At 39.7% G+C, this 21938-nt stretch overlaps 1 protein-coding gene across 5 annotated transcripts in view; it reads left to right on the top strand.

Moving 5' to 3' along the window:
* Nucleotides 1-21477, top strand: part of gsk3ba (glycogen synthase kinase 3 beta, genome duplicate a) — a 154172-nt gene extending 132695 nt beyond the window's left edge. For all 5 annotated transcript variants that reach the window (XM_069888495.1, XM_069888499.1, XM_069888498.1 and 2 more), the window contains 3 exons: nucleotides 1837-2023; nucleotides 6629-6727; nucleotides 15938-21477. In XM_069888495.1, coding sequence (XP_069744596.1) covers nucleotides 1837-2023; nucleotides 6629-6727; nucleotides 15938-16008 — 357 coding nt within the window. In that variant the 3' untranslated portion in view covers nucleotides 16009-21477. The remainder of the gene's footprint in view (nucleotides 1-1836; nucleotides 2024-6628; nucleotides 6728-15937) is intronic.
* Nucleotides 21478-21938: the final 461 nt, after the last annotated feature.

Here is a 21938-nt window from a genome sequence, read left to right as displayed (position 1 = left end):
CCAATTTGTTTTCTTGCATTACCAAGAAATTTAGCAGTTTTAATAGGAACAAGAGCATGAGATGTCGTGACTATGTTATTAAGCAAATTGAAAGCTGAAGGACAATTATGGTGAGTGGAATCTCAGAAGCTGGACTTCGCTAAGTTTTAATGTATAATTGCAAGTGGATGGAAATTACATTATCCATTAGTGCCAAATGCAAAAGAAATTACACCCCATTGTTTTTTGCCCCACTTCTAACTTGTTGATTCATTTGTGAAAGGTATGAAAAAGCAGTTGATCTTCTGTGAGGTCCTTTCCCAACCAGTTAGGAGATGAAGTATGCAAATATTTAACTGAGCTTTTATTATTAATTTTCCAGTAGTGTGTGTAAATTGAAGTTAAAAGTAGTAGAAACCTTGAATGACAATCTCATTTACGTTTTTGTTCTATTGAATTTTACACGGTGGAATCAACAAAAAAGCAGATTTTATGAAGAATGTGGTAGAAACATATATTTTTGACTAACTCTCAAGGATCTTCATCTTTCTTAACATTCAGATATCCAGAAAAACTTCTCATCAATAAAGCACTTTACAATGTAATCAGAAATGATTTGTGTGGTAGATAAAACCTGAATTTGTATAAAGTAAGCGGACAATTATTTACAATTATTGACTGTGAAAGCAGTCTGGCATACTTTTCATTTATAGCAAATGTAATAAATGCAAACAGTGAGGTAAATTTCCTTATTAGTGATCATATTTGCACTCTTGATCATATCCATAACTTATAATTACACAATTAAACTTCAATATTTTAAACGATAATAATTCTTTGGCCAACACCATACCATTTTTATAAATTGTTGAATCTACAGAGGCTTGTTTTAATCTAGACATTTTTAATGTAAATTAATTGGTTAGTTACAACATGAATAGGCCATCAAATAGAGAAGTTAATTCATGGTGACACTGAAAAAAATATAATTTTGAACTTGATCACAGATGAGAAAGTTCAAGGCTATTGTTAACTGATAAAAGTTAAGGGCTGACAAAAAGGCTTTCAGAATTGGTCTCAGTGCTCCACATACCAAGGATAAATTGTCTTAACTGCCTCTTGTCAAACACGAAATTCCAAGTTATCTTGGTATTTAAACAAAACATTGACCAGAGTGTTGGAACTTTGTCTGTGCATGAGCTTCTGCCTTCAGCAAAGGTACAGAGAACCTTGGATGAGGTAAAACTTAAAAAAAAACTGTTTGATTATTAAATACTTGATCTGGTTGTGCTGGTTGTTGACCTTGCATCAGGTGATAGTATATCTTTCTGATAGGATAAGTGTTCTTGAGGTTTTTACTTGTGATACTTTTACAGCAAGATGATAAAATTTAAGTATCCAATTGATGCAAATGGCATTTGGTTAAGTGACTTTTTTTTCTTCAATATTTATTTAAAATTTCGAATCTTCATAATTACTTCATAACCAGTAGAACATTTTGAAATTTGCTCATTGTTATGGACAAATGCTGACAGAACTGTTGCACAATGCAACATTGCAATAATTTCCTGGATAATCTGTTTTGTTTTGATGAAGTTATTGATGGTGAAATGGTTCAGAATGTACAGAATTCTCTGGCTCTTCCTGGATAGTGCCATATATTCATTGAGAAGATGGGAAGGCCTTGGAAGCATTTTGTGTTCCTTCAGTCCTGCACTTGTATTAAATAAAAACATGTATTCGAATGCCATTTGTTATATCAGATAACTGGAGAACAAGCGATCAAAGGATATAATGTATATGCAGACATTTTAAATTGTTTATTTTATTATTGTTTAAACCCTTTAATTTTTACAGGTCTTCCGACCCCGCACTCCCCCAGAAGCTATTGCGCTGTGTAGCCGACTGCTTGAATATACACCAACCGCCCGTCTGACACCTCTAGAGGCATGTGCACATACATTCTTCGATGAATTACGGGACCCAAATGTCAAATTACCAAATGGACGTGAGAAACCATTACTGTTCAATTTCACTACTCAAGGTGAGAATTTAAAAAAAAAACTGTCAGTCAAATCAGAAAAGTTTGTTTTATACATCTGCAAGCCACCCCATGTATATATACTCTCCAGTTTTTTTAAAAAAACAAAAAGTCCATTTGGGTTGAGCACAGGCTCAAATCCCTCGTGTTGGTGCCATTCAGTTCTGAGAAGAGGGGCTCCATGCCTGATGAATTCAGGCCATTGCTGGAAATTGACAATGCCTCCACCATGTCTATTGACAGATTACATGGGTTTGGTGGTCTCCCTCTCATGATATCCTGATCATTGTGGTGGACAATGCAGGCATCCCCTCTTTGTCTGCATCGCTCTGTGGTGGCTTGCACTTCTGTTACACTAAATGGTGTATACTCAACAGATTGTCAGCTCAAAACTTGTCATGTATGAAGCACAGTGAATCTTAAACCAAAGCAGAATGTAACCTCGTACATAATCAAATCAGTCACTTTACTATTACAATCGAGGCAGGAGATCAAGAGGTTTTAGTGAATAGTGAAGGGAATGTCAGGTGCAGCATCAATTACACAAAAATAAAGTGCCAATTTGGTGAACCTGTAACACAGGACTTGGTGCTTGGTTAACAGCTAATGGATCAGATCAAAGGTCTACACTCTAGTTATGTCAATCTGTGAAGTGGTGAACATTAAGGTAACTAAGTTGAGGTGGCTACAAGAACAAACCTGTCCTCAATGCTGGCTGTATTCCTAAGGTTCATAGTCATAGAGCATTTAAAACCAACCCTTTGTTCCAAATTGTCCATGCTAATCAAGTTGCTCATCAAAGTTGGTCCCCTTTACTTGTGCTAAAAGGCACATGTTTAAGTTGAGAAATCTAATGGAGATCTGATGGACAGGTTTTTCCTCTCAGAATAGTAGTTATCTGGAACAAACTGCCAGATGAAATGTTGGAGGTGGATACAGCTGCAATGTCTAAAAGGCATTTGAGGTTACTGGCAGGATGATGATGAGTTTAATGTCATGCACACAAGTACCATGTATACATGCTCCCAATTGTTGCTGCAGCCAAGCAGGTACTTTGTAAAGTATATAGCATGTCAAACTGCATGAGTTTTTCAAGCTTTGTTGGGACCAAGGAAAACTGCCTCAGGACTTTCGTGATGCCACCATCATCACCCTGTACAAAAACAAAGGCGAGAAATCAGACTGCTCAAACTACAGGGGAATCACGCTGCTCTCCATTGCAGGCAAAATCTTCGCTAGGATTCTCCTAAATAGAATAATACCTAGTTTCGCCGAGAATATTCTCCCAGAATCACAGTGCGGCTTTCGCGCAAACAGACATGGTCTTTGCCCTCAGACAGCTCCAAGAAAAGTGCAGAGAACAAAATAAAGGACTCTACATCACCTTTGTTGACCTCACCAAAGCCTTCAACACCGTGAGCAGGAAAGGGCTTTGGCAAATACTAGAGCGCATCGGATGCCCCCCAAAGTTCCTCAACATGGTTATCCAACTGCACGAAAACCAACAAGGTCGGGTCAGATACAGCAGTGAGCTCTCCGAACCCTTCTCCATTAACAATGGCGTGAAGCAAGGCTGTGTTCTCGCACCAACCCTCTTTTCAATCTTCTTCAGCATGATGCTGAACCAAGCCATGAAAGACCTCAACAATGAAGACGCTGTTTACGTCCGGTACCGCACGGATGGCAGTCTCTTCAATCTGAGGCGCCTGCAAGCTCACACCAAGACACAAGAGAAACTTGTCCGCGAACTACTCTTTGCAGACGATGCCGCTTTAGTTGCCCATTCAGAGCCAGCTCTTCAGCGCTTGACGTCCTGTTTTGCGGAAACTGCCAAAATGTTTGGCCCGGATGTCAGCCTGAAGAAAACTGAGGTCCTCCATCAGCCAGCTCCCCACCATGACTACCAGCCCCCCCACATCTCCATCGGGCACACAAAACTCAAAACGGTCAACCAGTTTACCTATCTCGGCTGCACCATATTATCAGATGCAAGGATCGACAACGAGATAGACAACAGACTCGCCAAGGCAAATAGCGCCTTTGGAAGACTACACAAAAGAGTCTGGAAAAACAACCAACTGAAAAACCTCACAAAGATAAGCGTGTACAGAGCCGTTGTCATACCCACACTCCTGTTCGGCTCCGAATCATGGGTCCTCTACCGGCATCACCTACGGCTCCTAGAACGCTTCCACCAGCGTTGTCTCCGCTCCATCCTCAACATTCATTGGAGCGCCTTCATCCCTAACGTCGAAGTACTCGAGATGGCAGAGGTCGACAGCATCGAGTCCACGCTGCTGAAGATCCAGCTGCGCTGGGTGGGTCACGTCTCCAGAATGGAGGACCGTCGCCTTCCCAAGATCGTGTTATATGGCGAGCTCTCCACTGGCCACCGTGACAGAGGTGCACCAAAGAAGAGGTACAAGGACTGCCTAAAGAAATCTCTTGGTGCCTGCCCCATTGACCACCGCCAGTGGGCTGATATCGCCTCAAACTGTGCATCTTGGCGCCTCACAGTTCGGCGGGCAGCAACCTCCTTTGAAGAAGACCGCAGAGCCCACCTCACTGACAAAAGGCAAAGGAGGAAAAACCCAACACCCACCCCCAACCCACCAATTTTCCCCTGCAACCGCTGCAACCGTGTCTGCCTGTCCCGCATCGGACTTGTCAGCCACAAACGAGCCTGCAGCTGACGTGGACCTTTACCCCCTCCATAAATCTTCGTCCGCGAAGCCAAGCCAAAGAAGAAGAAAAAGAAGTATGCATTAAATTACTGTACAGAAAAGGAGACAATAAGTATAAAAAGCAGATAATATTCACAATTACAGTGCAAGGAAAGTGGCATTTCAATAGTGTAGACAGAGCTTTTTGTGGAATAGGAGAAGTTTATAATTAAGGTAATAAGTGGATGTTCAAGAGCCTGGAACCAGTTGGAAAATGCTGTTCTTGAATCCAGAGACACAAAACTTCAGGCTTCTCTACCTTCTTCCCGAAGGTAGCAATGAGAAGAGGTTGTGACAGGAGAGATGTGAACTTTTATGAGACAGTGCTTCACACAGATTCTTCAGTGGATGGGAGTTTGATGAACAAGGCTATGTTTGCTCATTTCTGCAGCCTTTTGTGTTTCTGGGCATTTGTAATACCAACGCAGGCTGTGATGCAACCAGCCAATATAATTTCCATAGTTCACCTGTTTTGAGAGAGTATTCAACAGTGTGCAAAATGTCCTCAGACATAGAAAGGAGAGGAATCTGTGTGCTGTCTTCATGGTTGCCTTGATGAGCCAACTTCAAGAGATGGCCTGTGCTATTGTGGAATCCCAGGAACCTTAGTCCTATCGATGCAGACAGTTGCATGGTCCATCAGCCTAATGTACTAGAAAAAGTGAAATGGAACTCGGGCTGACTTAACCAAAGAAAGAAATATCTTAATCGAGATTTTTTTTTCTGGCGCTAAAACAGAAAATACAGGAAACACTCAGCAAATGATTTTCATTTTCAGTCTTTTTCTGATGATCCTTTTCATGAAACTCTTAAAATGAAATCAATTGTCGCCAACTCAGTTTTCTCGTTAATTTTAATTGTATCATAATTACTGAACTGTTCAACACGAAGCCCAGTCAGGGCTTCCACCCAGTCCTACTGACGGCTCTGTACAGGCTTTAAATGGCCTGTTAAAGGGGCCAGTGATATTTTAAAATCCTGCGACCATGGGATCTAGACCCAAGATGGTGGCACCTGTATTCGGCTACAGCCTCAAGGGTTGCTGACTCCAGGGGAGCAGTGGACGGTTGCAGGGCACCATTAACAAGAGAAAACTCTGTTAAGAAGGAGAAGCAGAGGAGACGACCCTAAGGAGGTGACCATGGTGGTGGTCCAGCGGGAGGGCTCTGCAGCCAAAGGACACACACAAGCAGCGAGCTGTTGGCAACTTGTGGGCAAGGAACTCACCTACGCAGGCTGCAGCTGCTAGGGACTTTTCCTCTTTCTCTGGCTGTAAGGTGCTAATGGTGAATCTTTCTCTGTCTCATGGCAGAATAAAGGCAATTTTGTCTAATATTGCATTTCTGTTTTATTCCTTCTTCTTTGGCTTGGTTTCGCGGACGAAGATTTATGGAGGGGTAAATGTCCACGTCAGCTGCAGGCCCGTTTGTGGCTGACGAGTCCGATGCGGGACAGGCAGACACGGTTGCAGCGGTTGCAAGGGAAAATTGGTTGGTTGGGGTTGGGTGTTGGGTTTTTCCTCCTTTGCCTTTTGTCAGTGAGGTGGGCTCTGCGGTCTTCTTCAAAGGAGGTTGCTGCCCGCCGAACTGTGAGGCGCCAAGATGCACAGTTTGAGGCGATATCAGCCCACTGGCGGTGGTCAATGGGGAAGGCACCAAGAGATTTCTTTAGGCAGTCCTTGTACCTCTTCTTTGGTGCACCTCTGTCTCGGTGGCCAGTGGAGAGCTCGCCATATAACACGATCTTGGGAAGGCGATGGTCCTCCATTCTGGAGACGTGACCCACCCAGCCTGTTTTATTACAGGACAATAAATAGATCGATCTATATCTGTTGTGAAAGGAACCTGGTGAATAAAATGCAATAACCACTTATCTGTGTTAACAGAACTGTCAAGTAACCCAACACTGGCAACAATCCTTATCCCTCCTCACATTCGGAATCAGGCTCCTGCTTCAACTCCAACGAATGCTTCCGCAGTGTCAGGTGTGTATCATTGAGCACATCATTCCATACATCAACATCATTAGTTGATGAGATTCTTCACCGTTCAAGTATTTCCTGAGAAAATATGAAAGAGAATGCATATAGAGGGTTATCGTTTTGAGGATTCCAGTGTTTTGTAAAAAAAATTCTCATCTTAGCTCCATGTTTAGAAGTAACATGAGGGGGGAACTTCTTCACAGAGAGTGGTGGCTGTATGGAATGAGCTTCCGGGAGCACTAGTGGCAACGGTCCATTTTGTCATTTACATAAAAATAGGATAGGTATGTGGATGGGTGGGGAATGGAGGGTTATGGGCAGGATGCAGGTAGGTGGGACTGGAGGAGAGGATTTGGTTCCGTGTGGGCTAGAAGGGTCGAGATGGCCTGTTTCCGCGCTGTAATTGTTACATGGTTATAATGCATATTAAAATGAAAATTAAACGATGCTAAATAGAATGATAATCTTGGGTGAAACTAGCAAAAAAATGCATAATTAGAATTCTGAAACCATTGAAGTTTAGAATAATCAGGTTTTCCTGCATTTGCATTGACCTTCCATAAATGTTTCTGGTTTACAAATTTGCTGCTTTATCTCAAGAACCATGGTTGGTGAATGTCTGTTTATTCAAAGTAGATTTCATTTGAAAAATAGTCTCATCAGAAATTTAAAATCCAATTGTTCAGATTCCAATGTGTCTTGATATATATTTTTATTGTTGTATTTTATTTACATAATTTCAACGTCGTAAAGTTGCACTCTGTTTCTACCAAGACTACATAAAACAATGAGATGAGGGTGAACTAGTTAATGGTAAATTTTATACTGCGAATTTTACAATAATGGTGCAGTTTTACAGTCTTTCTTAGCTACACTTTTAAGTGAATATATCAGCTGATATTAATAAAGATAAATGGGATATTTGGATTTGCTCATTGTATAATTAGGATTAAAACACAAAAGTTTGCAGACAGTGTTTGAACCAAATACTCAATGCTGGAGAAACCTAACGTTTCAGACTTGAGTTATTCATCGAGGTATGGACAAAATGTTGGCATGCACCAAAGAAAATGGTGGCGGGCGGGGCAGTGGGAGGAGCACAGTCCCACAGGTAGGAGGTAATAGGTGGTTAAGGGAGAGAGGAAGAGCACAGCAGCAAGTAGAGGGAGGGAGGATGGCTCTGTGAATGGAGATGGAAGGGGGTGGAGAGCTGGAAGAAAGATGGGGAAGAGAGGGAGAATGAGGAAGAATGAGGAAGAGAGGGAGAATGTGGAGGATGGGGAAGAGAAGGAGGATGGGGAAGAGAAGGAGGATAGGGAAGAGAAGGAGGATGGGGAAGAGAAGGAGGATGGGGAAGAGAAGGAGGATGGGAAGAGGGGGAGAATTGGGAGTAGGCTAGCAGAAACCAGAGAAATTGATGTAACACCATCCAGCTGGAGAGTGCCCAGATGGAAAATTAGGTATTGCTCCTCCAATTTACGGGTGGTCTTGGTTTGACAGTACCTGAGGCCATGGACTGGTGTGTAGAATTGATATGGATAGCCATTGGGTGATCCCTGACACTGATGCAGACAGAACAAAGGTGCTCAGCAAAGTGATCTCCCAGTCTGCGTCTAGTCTCTCTGATGTAGAGAAGGCCACAATAGGAGCACTGGATGCAGTAGTTGACTCCTGTTGATATATAAGTGAAGTGTTGCTTCACTTGGAAGAACTCTTTTGGGCCCTGAATGGTGGTGAGAAGGAGCTGTGGGCTCAAGTGTGGCACTTCCTGCGGTCGCAGGGGATGGTGCCAAGGGAGCGATTAATAGGAAGGAATGAGTGGACAAGCGAGTCACAGAGGGAGTGATCCCTACAGAAGGCGGAGAGGGGAAGATGTGTCTGGAGGTGGGATCATGTTGTAGGTGGCATAAATTATGGAGTTTGATGCTGAGGCTAGTGAGGTGATAAGTGAGGATAAGCGCGATCTTTTTTTTGTTGCGCCTGGGGGGGCAAAGGGGGTCAAGGCATATGAGTGGGAAATGGAGGAGATGAGGGTAAGGGCTGAGATGATGGTGGTGGAGGGAAAGCCACGTGTTTGGAAGAAGGAAGACATTTTGGATGATCAGGACTGGAAGACCTCATCTTGAGAACATAAACAATGGAGACTGAGAAATTGAGAGAAAGGAATTGAATCCTTGCAGAGGACTGGGTGTGAAGAAGTGTCGTCAAAGTAGTTGTGGGACTTGGTGGGTTTGTTTAAAAAAATGACTGGAAAGCTTGTCTCCTGAGATGGAGACAGAAATCAAAAGAGGGGAGTGTGTTGCTGGATAAGGACCACGTGAATTTGAAGTCGGGGTGAAAGTTGGCAGCAGAGTGAATGGAGTTGACAAGCTCATCACAGGTGCATGACGCAGCATTGATGTAGTCATCAGTATAATGGAGGAAGAGTTGAGGGGCATTGCCCATTGTATAATTGTACTCTATTTATATGTACACTTGAAGGAGCTATTCAATGCAATGCAACTCTCCTATAACCCTTGAAATTAGATGTTAGGAAGTTTATCCAATTATATGAGATGAGGTGAATTAATTTCACATCTATTTTATCTGACCTCTCATGTTGCATGTTGTTTGGAGGTGGTAGATTGAAGGGAATTCTCATTCCCTTCGAATAGCCCAATTATTTTAAACTTGGGTGTTTATCACCCACTTAATAGAGGCATCAGTGTTTTTTTTCCCCTACTTTACCATGGCCTCTCAATTTTGAAAGCTCTATTTAGTTCCTCATTAACATCTTTACTCTGAGATGGACAATTCCAATTTACGTGACTCTGGTGTATTGATCCTGGTAAATCTACCTTCTACATGACACAGATATTTTTCCAGAAGTGTGTTGATGCAAAGGTGTATCATGAGATGTATCCTGTAATCCATGGCGTTCAGGAATATTTCCTTATATTTTTTGCCTATAAATTCTACAGATTCCAAGGAGTTTTGTGACATCCTGTGTCCTGAATTGTGCTGTAGGGTGTTGTTTGCTGTTTTAAAAGCTAAAATGAAAGCTTGTTTGGAAAAAAAGCTGTATTCAATACAATAGTGAATTTGATTGGTCAGTTCTCTCTGTCAGCTACAGGTGTAGGCTATGTGGCACACTATGCTATGCACGTAATAATTTACAATTCATCAATTAAAGTCCTCATCAGGGAGCTCTAATAGCAATTCATTGCTCTATTGAGAAAAATTTTAAAGTATTCAGGGGATTTTAGAGCTAAGCTGTGCAAAAAGACAAAGTTCCATTCAACTGTCCTCTTGTTTTTCTGACCACCCCCCTTCTGGGTCCAGGGACATTCATGCAATTTAAAAATAATGGCTTCTCTCCAACTCACTAGCTGCAGCTCCTTACAGCAGTGATAGGAAACTGGAGCTGGATGTACTTTAGATCAGTTGAGAGGCAGAGGGCATGATAGAAGCTATAAGGAAACAGCTCCACCTTAGAGGTAAGAGATGGGTTACTGGGTGACTGTTAGGAGAAAGAAGGGGAATAGACAGTCAGTGCACAGCACCTCTGTGGCCATTCAACCAAACAACAAGTATACCACTTTGGATACTGCTGGGGTGGGGTGGGGGAATGCTGACCAGGCCAATAGCATTGTGGTTGACTCTGAGCCTCAGGAGGGAAAGATGAAGTCAGACAATAAATAGTCAAAGGGGACTCAATAAGGGAACAGATAGGAGAGCTCCAGGATAGTGTGTGGCCTCCTGGGTGCTTGGGTCCATATGTGTGTGCAGTTGCAGAATATTGTGAAGGGGGAAGAATGAACAACCAGAGATCATGGGATGTATTAGAACGTAGAACAAGGCAGCGCAGTGCAGGCCTTTCGACCCTTGATGATGTGCCAACCTATATATTCCTACCAAAAAAAATACAAAATGTTTCCTACTTTGTAACCCTCTATTTTTCTTTCATCCAAGTGCTCTTCTAAGAGTCTCTTAAATGCCCCTAATGTTTCACTCAGCCTCCATCACCATCCTTGTCAAGGCATTCCAGCTATCCACAACTCTTGTTGTGTTTTTTTAAAAAAAACACCCTGGTGTCTCCCCTAAACCTTCCTCCCTTCACTTTGTACATATGTCCCCTGGTGTTTGCTATTTCTTCCACCTTATCTATGCCTCTCAGAACCTTGTAGATCTCATCCTTCTTCGCGCCAAAAAGAAAAGTCCCAGCTTTGCTAACCTTGCCTCATCAGACTTATTTTCCAATCCAGCCAACATCCTGGTAATAATCCTTCCAATTAAATGACCAGAATTAACACCATAAGGGTATGCGCCACTTAACGTCCATTGGGTCACCGTCCAACTGCATGTGCGTCTATCATCCGTGGTCCCATAAGGTTATAATAGAGTTCAGAAATCCCGATCGGAGAACGGGACGTACTCAGCAACTTCCTGCATGTCTTTTATATATAAAGACCTGTATTCAAAGGCTTGTATGTAGGTACTGTACCTTCTATCCATCATGGCTCCCAAACAGCAAGACCAGTGCTAGTGATGGCAGCAGCAAGAGGCAAAGGAGAAGTATCGATTTGGAAGTGAAACAAAAGGTTATTAAACAGCACAAAGGTGGAAAAACAGTGAATGCTATTGCTCGCTATTTAGGCATGTTGCACTGGACAATCACGATTGTCAAAAACCAAGAAATAATTCTCCAAGTTGTTAAAGGATCGGTGAACATCTGGAATTTGCTGCCATGGGCAGCTGTGGAGGCCAGATTGTTGGGTGTATTTAAGGTATCTGAATAGTCAGGATATCAAAGGTTATGGGGAGATTGTGGGGAGAAGTAGGAGAATGGATTAGCTTATGATAGAATGGTGGAGTGAATTCAACAAGCCCAATGGACCTCTTTTGCTCCTATGTCCTATGGTCACCAATGTAAGTATTCTTCATAAATTGTTTCCTTCTATTCAGCATATCTGATTAATACAGATTTTATTCCATTTTGTATTTTTTTGTTTAAAAATGCTTTTATTGTTTCACAATTTCAAAGATTATTCTGTTTAATATATTTCTCAAACTTAATAACTATTAAATTTTTTAACACAATGTAACAGTTATGAAAAAACCACCCCCCCACCCAGCCTATATCCTGTGTTCAGAGTTCATACAACACAAGGCAGATTTGGTTGTTAAATTGTGCTGTGGCTTCCTTATTTAACTTAATGTTGATACTTTCGATATCCATTCATTTATTTAATTTGCTCCCTCTGCAGATCACTCCACATCAATGTGACCAGGCCACAAAACTGCACTGTTATACCTGCCATGTGTAGGTATACAGCATATCAGCAGAATGTGATAAATCTTGGCACCCACATTGAACCAATTGTACACTGTGTAATTAAAACATCCTGCTCTAGAGCAAATACTAATCAATTAGGTCTTCCAATTGGAGGGGGTTTGTATCATGGTGGAAAGCAAAGGGGAGATCTATAAAAGATTTTGGAGACTGGTCTCATCTCACTTTGTTTAAGGACCTATTTTTATTGAGAAAACCATAAAAGTGGCACATTCATATGGTCCACATGAATTTTAGCAAGGTGCTTATCAAGGTCCCACATAGTAGGCCAGGAAAGTCAAAAATTGAATTGAAAATTGAATTTTAAAAAAACTGGCTCAGTCAGAAAAGGTGAAGGCCAGTGTTCATGGGAATTTTATTGTTTGGAATACAGTGTGGAGTAGTGACTCGGCACTATGTTTTTGCTTTTTTGTGTTTATATTAATAATTTGGACTTGATTATGACGTCCTCATTTAAGAAGTTTGTCAATAGAACCAAAGTTGGTTGTGTTTGACTAAAAGAAATTCGTAGGCTGTATGAAGATGTAGTGGATGGAACAACTGCATATTGCATTCAATCTAGAGAAGAGAGGAAATAGACATTCTCTGTAGTGCACAGGATAGAATATCTTAAAGTACATGGATTACAAGGATGGCAGGATATATAGGCAAGGTGCTCAAGAAAGAAGTTTTTTGTAATATTGGCTATTCTGCAGAAACGTAGTACTAGATAATGGCTATAGCTTTGCCGGGGTGCTGCCTGGATTGGAGAACATTTTTTATAAAGAAATGGTGAGCGAGTTAGGCTTTACTCTTTGGAGTGATAGAAAGGCATCTTAATAGAGGTGTGTATGATTATGAGAGGCATAAGTGGAGTGGACAACCAGTACCTTGTGTCACAGGGCAGCAGTGTTTAATAACAGAGGACATTGCTTTTGGTGAGTGAAGGAAAATTTTGGGGAGATGTCCGAGATAAGATTTTTTTTTACACAGAGATAGTTGGGTGACTGGAAAGCATTGCAGTAAAGTAAGGACATTTAAAAAAAACTCCTGGATAGACACATATATGTGAAAAAAAATAGAGGGTTATGCCTATGGAGGGAAAGGGGGAGGGGTGCAGTGCTGCCAGAGCTCATTGGAGCGCTGATCCAGGCACCTCATGGGGCCGCTCCAGCTCCTCCTTGTCACCGTTTTTGGTGAGCTCCAGAACATAAAAAAATTAGCACCGCACCCCTGGCCATGGTGGGGGTTGGGGGGGGGGGTTGGTGTTAGGGAGTGAAATAGATTTACATTAGACAATACCACATACTGAGCCAAATAGCTGATACTGTGCTGTTCTGTTCTATGTTCTAACATGAGGCCATTGCAAGATTACTGTTGATAGTTCTTTCACCAAAGTGCAGAAAAGATGTGACTGTGAAGATATGGCAAAGATTTACAATGATGGTGTCAAGTGGAGTGACTCTGGGGCTTGACCTGCTTGCTTCAAAGGGGGTCGATAGATGAATTAATTGAGGTGTCTTAAGGTAGAGAGGTCAAAGCATGGTCAATCAGAAGGAACTTGGCGCAGGTCAGCAATCAAACAGCTGTAAGTTTAAGATAGAAAGATTTGTGGTAAGGAAGGATATTTGTGTTTAATATTCAAGGCTACAGATCAGGAGCTGGGAAGTTAAAACAGAATTCCATCATTGCCTCTCTCTCTCCCCCATCAGATGTTGATCCTTTGAATATTTCCATTATCTTCTGTTCATATTTCCAGCATCTGCTACACTTTTTGCAACATAAAATGCGCAATATTTTGGCTCTCACAATGGGCCAAATGGCTTCCATCTTACAGTAAACATTTCCATACTTCTGTTTAGGCACTCATTTAAATGAGTTTCTTCAATCTCTTTTGTAATGTTCGCTTGAAAATGTCATTAGGTCATGCACCAGGTTTTGCTGGGCTTGCTGACCAAGATTAAATGTTACCTTTTGCTAATTTAAATAATGTCCTGTCCCTGATGGTGGTAGCAAAGCACATCAAGAGGAACAAAGGTTTTGTTCTCATCACCCAGTTCAATTAAAATCATGGTGATGTTAATTTGCCAGTGTGGCCATGATGCTCTGTGGAATAATCTTAAACGTGTCTTCATTGGTTTGTGGTACAGACCTTATTGCATCACTGCACGTGTTCACCTACAGATTCTGTCATTAGATGTATTCTGTAAATGTACTGAAACTGTTGCAGATTATAGAGATAGATTGTGGGGGTTTAGTGTAGGTCGCTTCACAAACAGTAACACTTCACAAAAGACATCTCATTTAAAATGCAAAAGCTTTGCCGAAACCAGACATTAAGGTTTCGTTTGGCTATGCAGAAGCAGTAAAGAATGCTGATCTATTGTGTATGGTCAATAAAGTCCTGGCTCAAAGATGGTGACAAGAATGGGTTTGGAGCCTTTTAAGAAGTCATTTGATTTTTACAAGCAGAGAGAGGAAAAAGGAAACAGATGATTTCCCTTTTTGGAGAGAGAGTGGTCACTCTACAGTAGCAGTTGAGGCTGCAAAATGACAAGCTGGCAGCTTGTTGAAAGACCCCATTTTGAAATCAGGTCCTGAGTTCAGCCTGTTCAAAGCCCTTGTAGTCCTTACAAGAGGAAATGGCTGGCAAGAGTGTTTCTCCTGAAATAAGGGAAACAAGAGGAAATCTGTGGTGAGCTGGAAGAAGAGGTTATCATTTGGAAAACCCATGATGGGGCAAGTTTCTTTGGCAAGACGCTGAAGTGACCGATCAGAGGAAATCAGTTTGTATGTGTCCAACGTGCAACAAATCTCTCTATGAAACCAGGAATAACCTTCCTTAGCAGCAACCATTTAAATTTAAGCACCAGAGTCCAGTGAAATTCATAAATGTTAAATTCTGTGCATAGTATGAGAATTGCCTGATACCTTTAAACTTAGAGAAGAGAGAAATGAATGATTGGACTGTGAAACGAAGGACTTTCCTGGGGTTAAGTTAGCTGATGTTAATAGTAATAAGTTAAAGTTTGATCTTCTTTTCATGTTTGAAGGAAATTAAAAGCAATTTTTGTTTAAGTTACCATTGTCTTGGTGAAATTCTATTGCTGCTGGGTTTTGGAGTCCTCTGGGCTCGTAACAAAACACATTGATTATTGATGATGGCCTGTCTTACACACAATATTGCAGAGGTGAGCAGTGATGCAGCAATTTTCCATTGGTCTCGGTAGGAAAGTACCATTTGGGATAAGGCAGATTTCAATGTTGCAACAGACACATTAATATTTTCCCGATATTCATATTCATTTTAACAAATTCCTGAATTGGAAGAATCATTATTGCATTAACAGATGTTTCATTGTGATAATGTCATATATTATATAATGTACATCTGCACCAAAATTCTCACATGTTGCAGCCAAACAATTACATCATTAAAAAAAGTATATTGAAATTCATGAGATAATAAATACAAAAGAATATAAATATTCAATTATCTTAGCGCAAGAAAAAGGCGGCAGAACAATAATGCAGGCAGGCATTTTTCTGGTGTCAGAGTTGTTTATGGTTAATGTCATAAGAGGAGGTTCAAGAGACAGATCAGCGATGGAAAGAAACAGTTCTTGAATTTGGAGGCTCTGGTCGTCAGGCTTCTGTACCACCGTCCCAAAGGTGGCTGCGAGAAGATATGTCCAGAGTGATAGGGGTCTTGAATGATGTTAGCTGCCTTCTTCAAACAGTGCTTCACATTAATGTCTTCAATGGATAGGACGTGTCAGCCTCTGATGGGCTTGGCTATGATTGATACCTCCTCAAAAATGAAGTTTGGGTAGCATATCAAAATGAATTGCACAAATCAGCTGTTTTCTAAACTAGAATTTTTTCCCCACTTTCTTCCCTAGATACAAATGCTGCTGTGGACCGTGGACAGACAACCAATGCAGCTTCAGCGTCTGCATCCAACTCGACCTGAGAACGGGGAATCTCCACCTCATAGTTCCAGTCAGCTGTAACTGCTGGTCAAATGGAAAAACAATGTCATTACTGGTCATTTTATTTAATCTTGTTTTAAAAAAATATACAAATTAAATACAAACCAATCATTTATTCACTGAAGAGGGATTGAAAAGGAATGTGGGGCAAGGTTAACTCCTCCCTCGACAATCTTTTATTGAAGTCTGCCATAGCGTTTGATTTCCCTTACTTAGTCCAAACACATGAAACACCGAGGTGTGTTTCTCGCTGGTGTAGTGCAGGGTTTCAATTGGCAAAAAGGCTGCCATCAGATTCCTTTTTCAAGAATCTGAGAAAGAAATGGTAGAATTTTGGTAATGTTATTAGGCTTTATCTGTTCCAGCACAAATGGACAATACAGATCCACTCTCGTAATCACTGTTACAAAAATAATGGAGACTCTATGGTCATCATAATATTTCCCTGTATTGGCTGAGGTGAAGTTCAATCCACTCACTACCTATTTTGTCACTTGATTATTTCAGGGTTCAGGGCTAATGGTTATTTTTTTTGTGTGTGTGTGGTCCAGTGCACTCTGTACTGGTCTCATTTATTTAAAAAAAAAGACATTGCAAAATCATTGTCGTGTGTATACCCAAGTTAAATGTACAGGTAAATCCATAGATCTCAGTAAGTTTCTGAGCTACACCAACTGAAATACAGTCTTGAGTTCTTGAAGGTGTGTAAAGAAAAAAAAATGATCCAACTAATTTCAGACTTCTTCCCTCTTCTTCCCACCCTTTTTTATTTTTTTGTACATAAAGTATGTGGACCTGGGAACTGATGAGAGCAACAAACATTCAGGGCAAATTTTGTTAATTGTAGGAGAGCTTTTAAAGCCATAGTTTCAATTCTGTACTATAGATGTGGCTACAATGTAACAAGGAATTTAGTGCTGTATAGTATCTAGTTTGGAGTGCCTTTGCTTCCAACGTTTGAATTTTTTTTAATTGTCCCTAACTGAAGTATATTTGCTGTTTCTTTCATGTTTAACCCTTTATGTACCTTTTTAAGTTGACCTATTAATCAGAGAATTTTATTTTTATGGGTTATCAAATTCACCGCTGTTGGAAAAGAGTTGTACAGAATTGTTGAACACTTCAAAAGTTGCGTATTTTAGTTAAAATGTTTGGGCTCTCAACAGGTTATGACGATTTGAGATTTGAAGCTGGTGTATTCAACAAAAAAATAATTGTTTTCAGTTTATTTGGCAGAACTAATTTGAAAGAAATTTACAGTACAAATTTTAGTACATCATATACATGTATAACCAGCTATTTGAACATGTAATGTGCTATATCAACCCTTGTTTTACTCTGAAAGTTTGTGTAGGATATGAAATTAGGAATGAAAGTGAACCCGGCAAAGTCGCTACTAGTGAACCCGGCAAAGTCGCTACTAGTGAACCCGGCAAAGTCGCTACTAGTGAACCCGGCAAAGTCGCTACTAGTGAACCCGGCAGAGTCGCCACTAGTGCTGCATGAACTTAAAATTTTTAATGTACAAATGATATAATTATTTGACATTTTATAATGCAAATTTTGATTTTTTTTAATGAGTTTTGTTTTACCAAATGCTTTTATCTTGTGTGCACCGAGTTAACACTGGAGTGAGTGTCCCATTAGAAGGCTTATTTTATTTTGGAACTGTTGCCTTTATTTGGTCCAGTTGCAGCTTCTAAAGTTTCAAGTGGGATTTGTACTAAGGATGAGAGAACTATTAGGATCTGATTTAGTGCCTTTAAAGGAGGAAGTTCCTATTGCCAATTGAACTCTCCTTCCAAATTATCTTTCTGTGTTTAGAACAGTCATAGCCACAACTTCAATTAAAATACCACAGTGGAGATATTTTTGACAGTTTTCATATCCACACAAACTAGATGTATTGAATATGTAATGAGGAAATATAGCAGTGGAAAAAGTGGGCATTGAACTAGAAAGAAAGGGCTTATCTAATCAGAATAGTTCGGTCATCCTTAATGCACCTCTGGCTGCAGGTATATATCCTTTGCAAGCAACAAGGTATGGACTGGCTTCTGCATTGTACCAGGAGTGAATGATTCTCTGAGCTGAATCAAGCAGACTCCGCAGTTATTCCTGTCATGGGATGTACACTATCCACTTTGTCACTTTTTTTTATCCTTTGGAACTTGAATAGTATATCATAACAGTTCCATGCATTTTCAGGTGATTAAATATAATACTTAGTCTCAAGCTTTTATGGACTTCATTTTTTGAGATCCTGCATTACTATTAGGAAGAAAATATTTTTTCTCGCCATTTGTTATCGTGACACCCATTGAATGTAGTGGGCGGATGAAAAGTTTGGAAAGTGATGGCAAAGAAATTGCTTGAATTTGATGTTTCAAAACCTTTCAAATTATTTAATGTCTTTCAGTTCAGTTCGTTTTTTTTCTTACTAGGACCTAAGGCTCTGAGTCGACCATTAATGAGAAGATGAGATATTGAATTTTGTTTGAGGGTATGATCAAAATAAACAATTAAAGTCTCCACGTTCAGGAAGATAACTGAAAGTTCTTGTATTAATTTTATTTAAAATAAAATACATTGGGAAACTTGTTTCTAAGCCATGTTCCACTCTTGAGCATTATCCAGTACAAACTACAGAATCTGTTGAAAAGATGTGGAGCACGAGAAGAGTCCTGGTAGTTGGAACAGTTATTTTAGATTAGTTTAAATAAAGCGGTAATAGGTAGCGGTATGATTCTTTATAGTAGATGTAGCTGGGTTCTGCAGGAGAAGTGTTGTGCAGACCTGACTATTGACTTTGTATCCTGGACTGGCATGTACACAGAACCTTTGAGCTCTGGCAAGTTTGATGGCATCCCAAATTATAAAAAAGCTTTTGAGATTGGTTTATAGTGTTTTTGTTTATGTCTAAATCATTTTTAATAGCACCAAATATTTTGACAATATGGAAATGAATATTCAAACAGATTTATTGCATTTTTGAAAATAAAAACTTAATATTCCCCTGTTGTGAGCCACAAAAGGCTTAACAGGTCCTTGTCATTTTAGCCCAACAGTTATAAAATTCTAAATGGACCCATTAAAAATTTGGGATGCAGGAAGCAAAAGTCAAAGCAGATAATGAGTGAGTTATCATTGAAGTGTAAAGATATTTTCACTGGGATATTATTTATTCCACCACCAGTACCCATCTCCAAATACAAGTACAGGTACTGTACCCTGTATCCGAAATGCTTGAGATCAGACGTTTTTCCGATTTTGGGAGAATGGAACTAAGCACAGTAGCATCAGCAGAATCCCTGTATCAGTGGTTGAACAACATCACCGACGCTGAAGACTTGGACCCAGCTCCGTTTGGCATCTTCCCGGCTAGAAGCAAGGATTTTGGTTTTGTTTTACTGTTATTGTAATCAAACTGGCGCCAACAGAGCATCAGAGCCCCACATGGGCAAGTCAAGGTGTTGGGTTTTTTCCCCACTTGTGATGTTGCCATTGAAAAAAAGTTTGGTCTTTGGATCTTTCGGTTCTCGGATCTTCAGATATGGGGCACTCGACTGTATTAGTGCTCTTAATATTCCTATAGGGAGAGAAGGGAAGGAGAATGAGCAGACATGAAACTTGAGGCAATTTACTGAGAAAATTATTTTGAAATGTAGACATTAATGAAGCAATTAGTTCTTCATAAGCATTTTGCTAGCCAGCTGGAAATAAATTCAAGTCCAATTCTTTGGCTCCAATGATGTTTCAGTCCTTTTTTTTTAGTTATTGGGAGTATTGTCCAGTTCTCTGGTCCTGAATAGATTCAGATAGTGGAATTGAGAGAAGTACAGGAAGTGACATCAGAGTTGGCAGAATTTAGCTAAACATCGATTCAGTTTTGAGTTTGAGCTTTTATTTTTCCAGAAGTGGTGGGACCGGTTTCCAGTTGCTGCCTGTCCAGGTTGGATCACTAGAATGAAATGAATGATTACAATGTTGTAAAGACCAACCAAATCTTTGAAATTGTCCAAGGGTATATGTTGACGTCCTTGCCTATATCCTTGATTTTTATGTTGCAATTGGTACACAAAGGGTTAAAAGTGGTAATTTACTTGTGTGACTACCTGCTTGCCTGTATAATCCGCTTAGAGATGTTTTGCTATGCTTCACACAGCCTGTACACAAAAGCGTGACCACCTCTGTCAAAAAGGACTGTGGATACGATACAACCTTTGCATCACTTGTGAACTGTCTTGGTTTTAAAAAAAACAAAAGCAAAAAAAAAAATCTGTTTAACATTATTACTTGAAATGCTTCTGTTTGTGACTGAAGTTTTATTTCATTTTAATATAAATTTTTGTGACGTATGCTTGATGTTTATCCCTGTAAATACAATCGTTCTATGTGACTCAGTTCCGAATAGATACTGGTACTGTAATTTGCATTAAATAAAAAGTAGGATAAGGCCACAAACAATTCATAGTCCCTTCCTGTCTAATTTTGTAAGTCTTCCTTTTTAATGTGCAGTTGATTTTGATCAAGTAAAAATGGTTGATCCTTTCACAGGGATTAACCAGTAATGTAGGATTGCAATGTAGTCTGCCTTTTTGCGTATTTAATAAAATGTCTTAATTGTTAGCATTTTATGAAATAAATACATGTGAAACATAATTTTATCACAAGTAAAGAGCTACTGCAATAGCAACATTATGAAAGGTATACTTCAATGTAAACATGCCCATTTTATGGTCATCAAGCACTCAACCCAACTGCTTGAACCTCTTGGAGATGTCCACTTAGAGAAGTACAATTCGAATCATGTTTTCAAGACCAGTTTGGTGAGCAGTACAAGTGCTCACCCTTGACAGATACAAATGTTAGTGGCAAGAGAATTAACTCCATCCCTGATACCATGATCCACATTAATGACCCTGACAAGTTCACTGCTCAGTACTTAACTGCAGTTCAATATTCCTACATAAAAAGTATTCCTTCCCAACACTACCCCCATAGAATTTATCATGAATCAGCCTTAAAGTAGTACTGAAGTTGAAAGCTATTTGTTTCTTTTTAATCTTAAATATGATTCATTTTATTATATAATATGGTTTAGAGCCAATATTATCCATCTAAAATTGATCTATAATATTTTAAAGTGACCTTGACAAATACCAAGGTATCTTTTGCATTTTCTTCTGAAGTATTCAAGGTGAACCACTTTACAATGCAATTATTGTGAATTTAATCATTTTACTCAATATTTTATTGATACTGTGCATTCAGATGGAGATGTGATTATTGCATCTGACTGGTTAAACAATGTGAAGCTGAACTGCAAAATATATGGTTGTATATCGATACAAGTGAGCTACCAGAGAAAATAATAGAAATTGCTGCTGTTCTTGTTTTCCTCAAAGTGTTACTTGGCTTAAAACAATAAAATTATACCTAAATTGAAACATTGGTCTGAAAAATATCAGTTCCAGTGTCATGTAAACGTAATGCTTTTTTTTTGTCTCTGCATGACAAAAACCTTGGGTGATGGTGGGATGGAGAACGCTGTTAAGGGCTGTTAAAATTTGGTGTTAGGATTTTTTTTTAAAAACCGGTATATAAAAAGGATTCCTCAGAAGAACCGGCTGAGTTTTTTTAAACAATTTAAAAATGTCTTAATTTTTACGTAAAAGATAAAGGTGCTTAATTATTTGAATTGTATTATTCGCCATATATAGTTTAAGTAAAAGTGCTGCGAAAATATGGAGGTAATTTTTATTTCTATTGAATTTTCATCATGTTTTTCTGACTTTCCCTTACACAATTTTTGGTTCTACCTTTCATACATATTTGTACATTATTACAATAAAGTATGGTTTAGCAGCCAGTCCAGTGTTTAAAACTAAAAGTTCTTAATACAGAAAAG

The sequence above is a fragment of the Narcine bancroftii genome, chromosome 7 (assembly GCF_036971445.1).
Source record: "Narcine bancroftii isolate sNarBan1 chromosome 7, sNarBan1.hap1, whole genome shotgun sequence".
Classification (NCBI taxonomy): domain Eukaryota; kingdom Metazoa; phylum Chordata; class Chondrichthyes; order Torpediniformes; family Narcinidae; genus Narcine; species Narcine bancroftii.
Note: the sequence above shows the minus strand (reverse complement) of the source record. Positions and strands in the feature narration are given on the sequence as shown.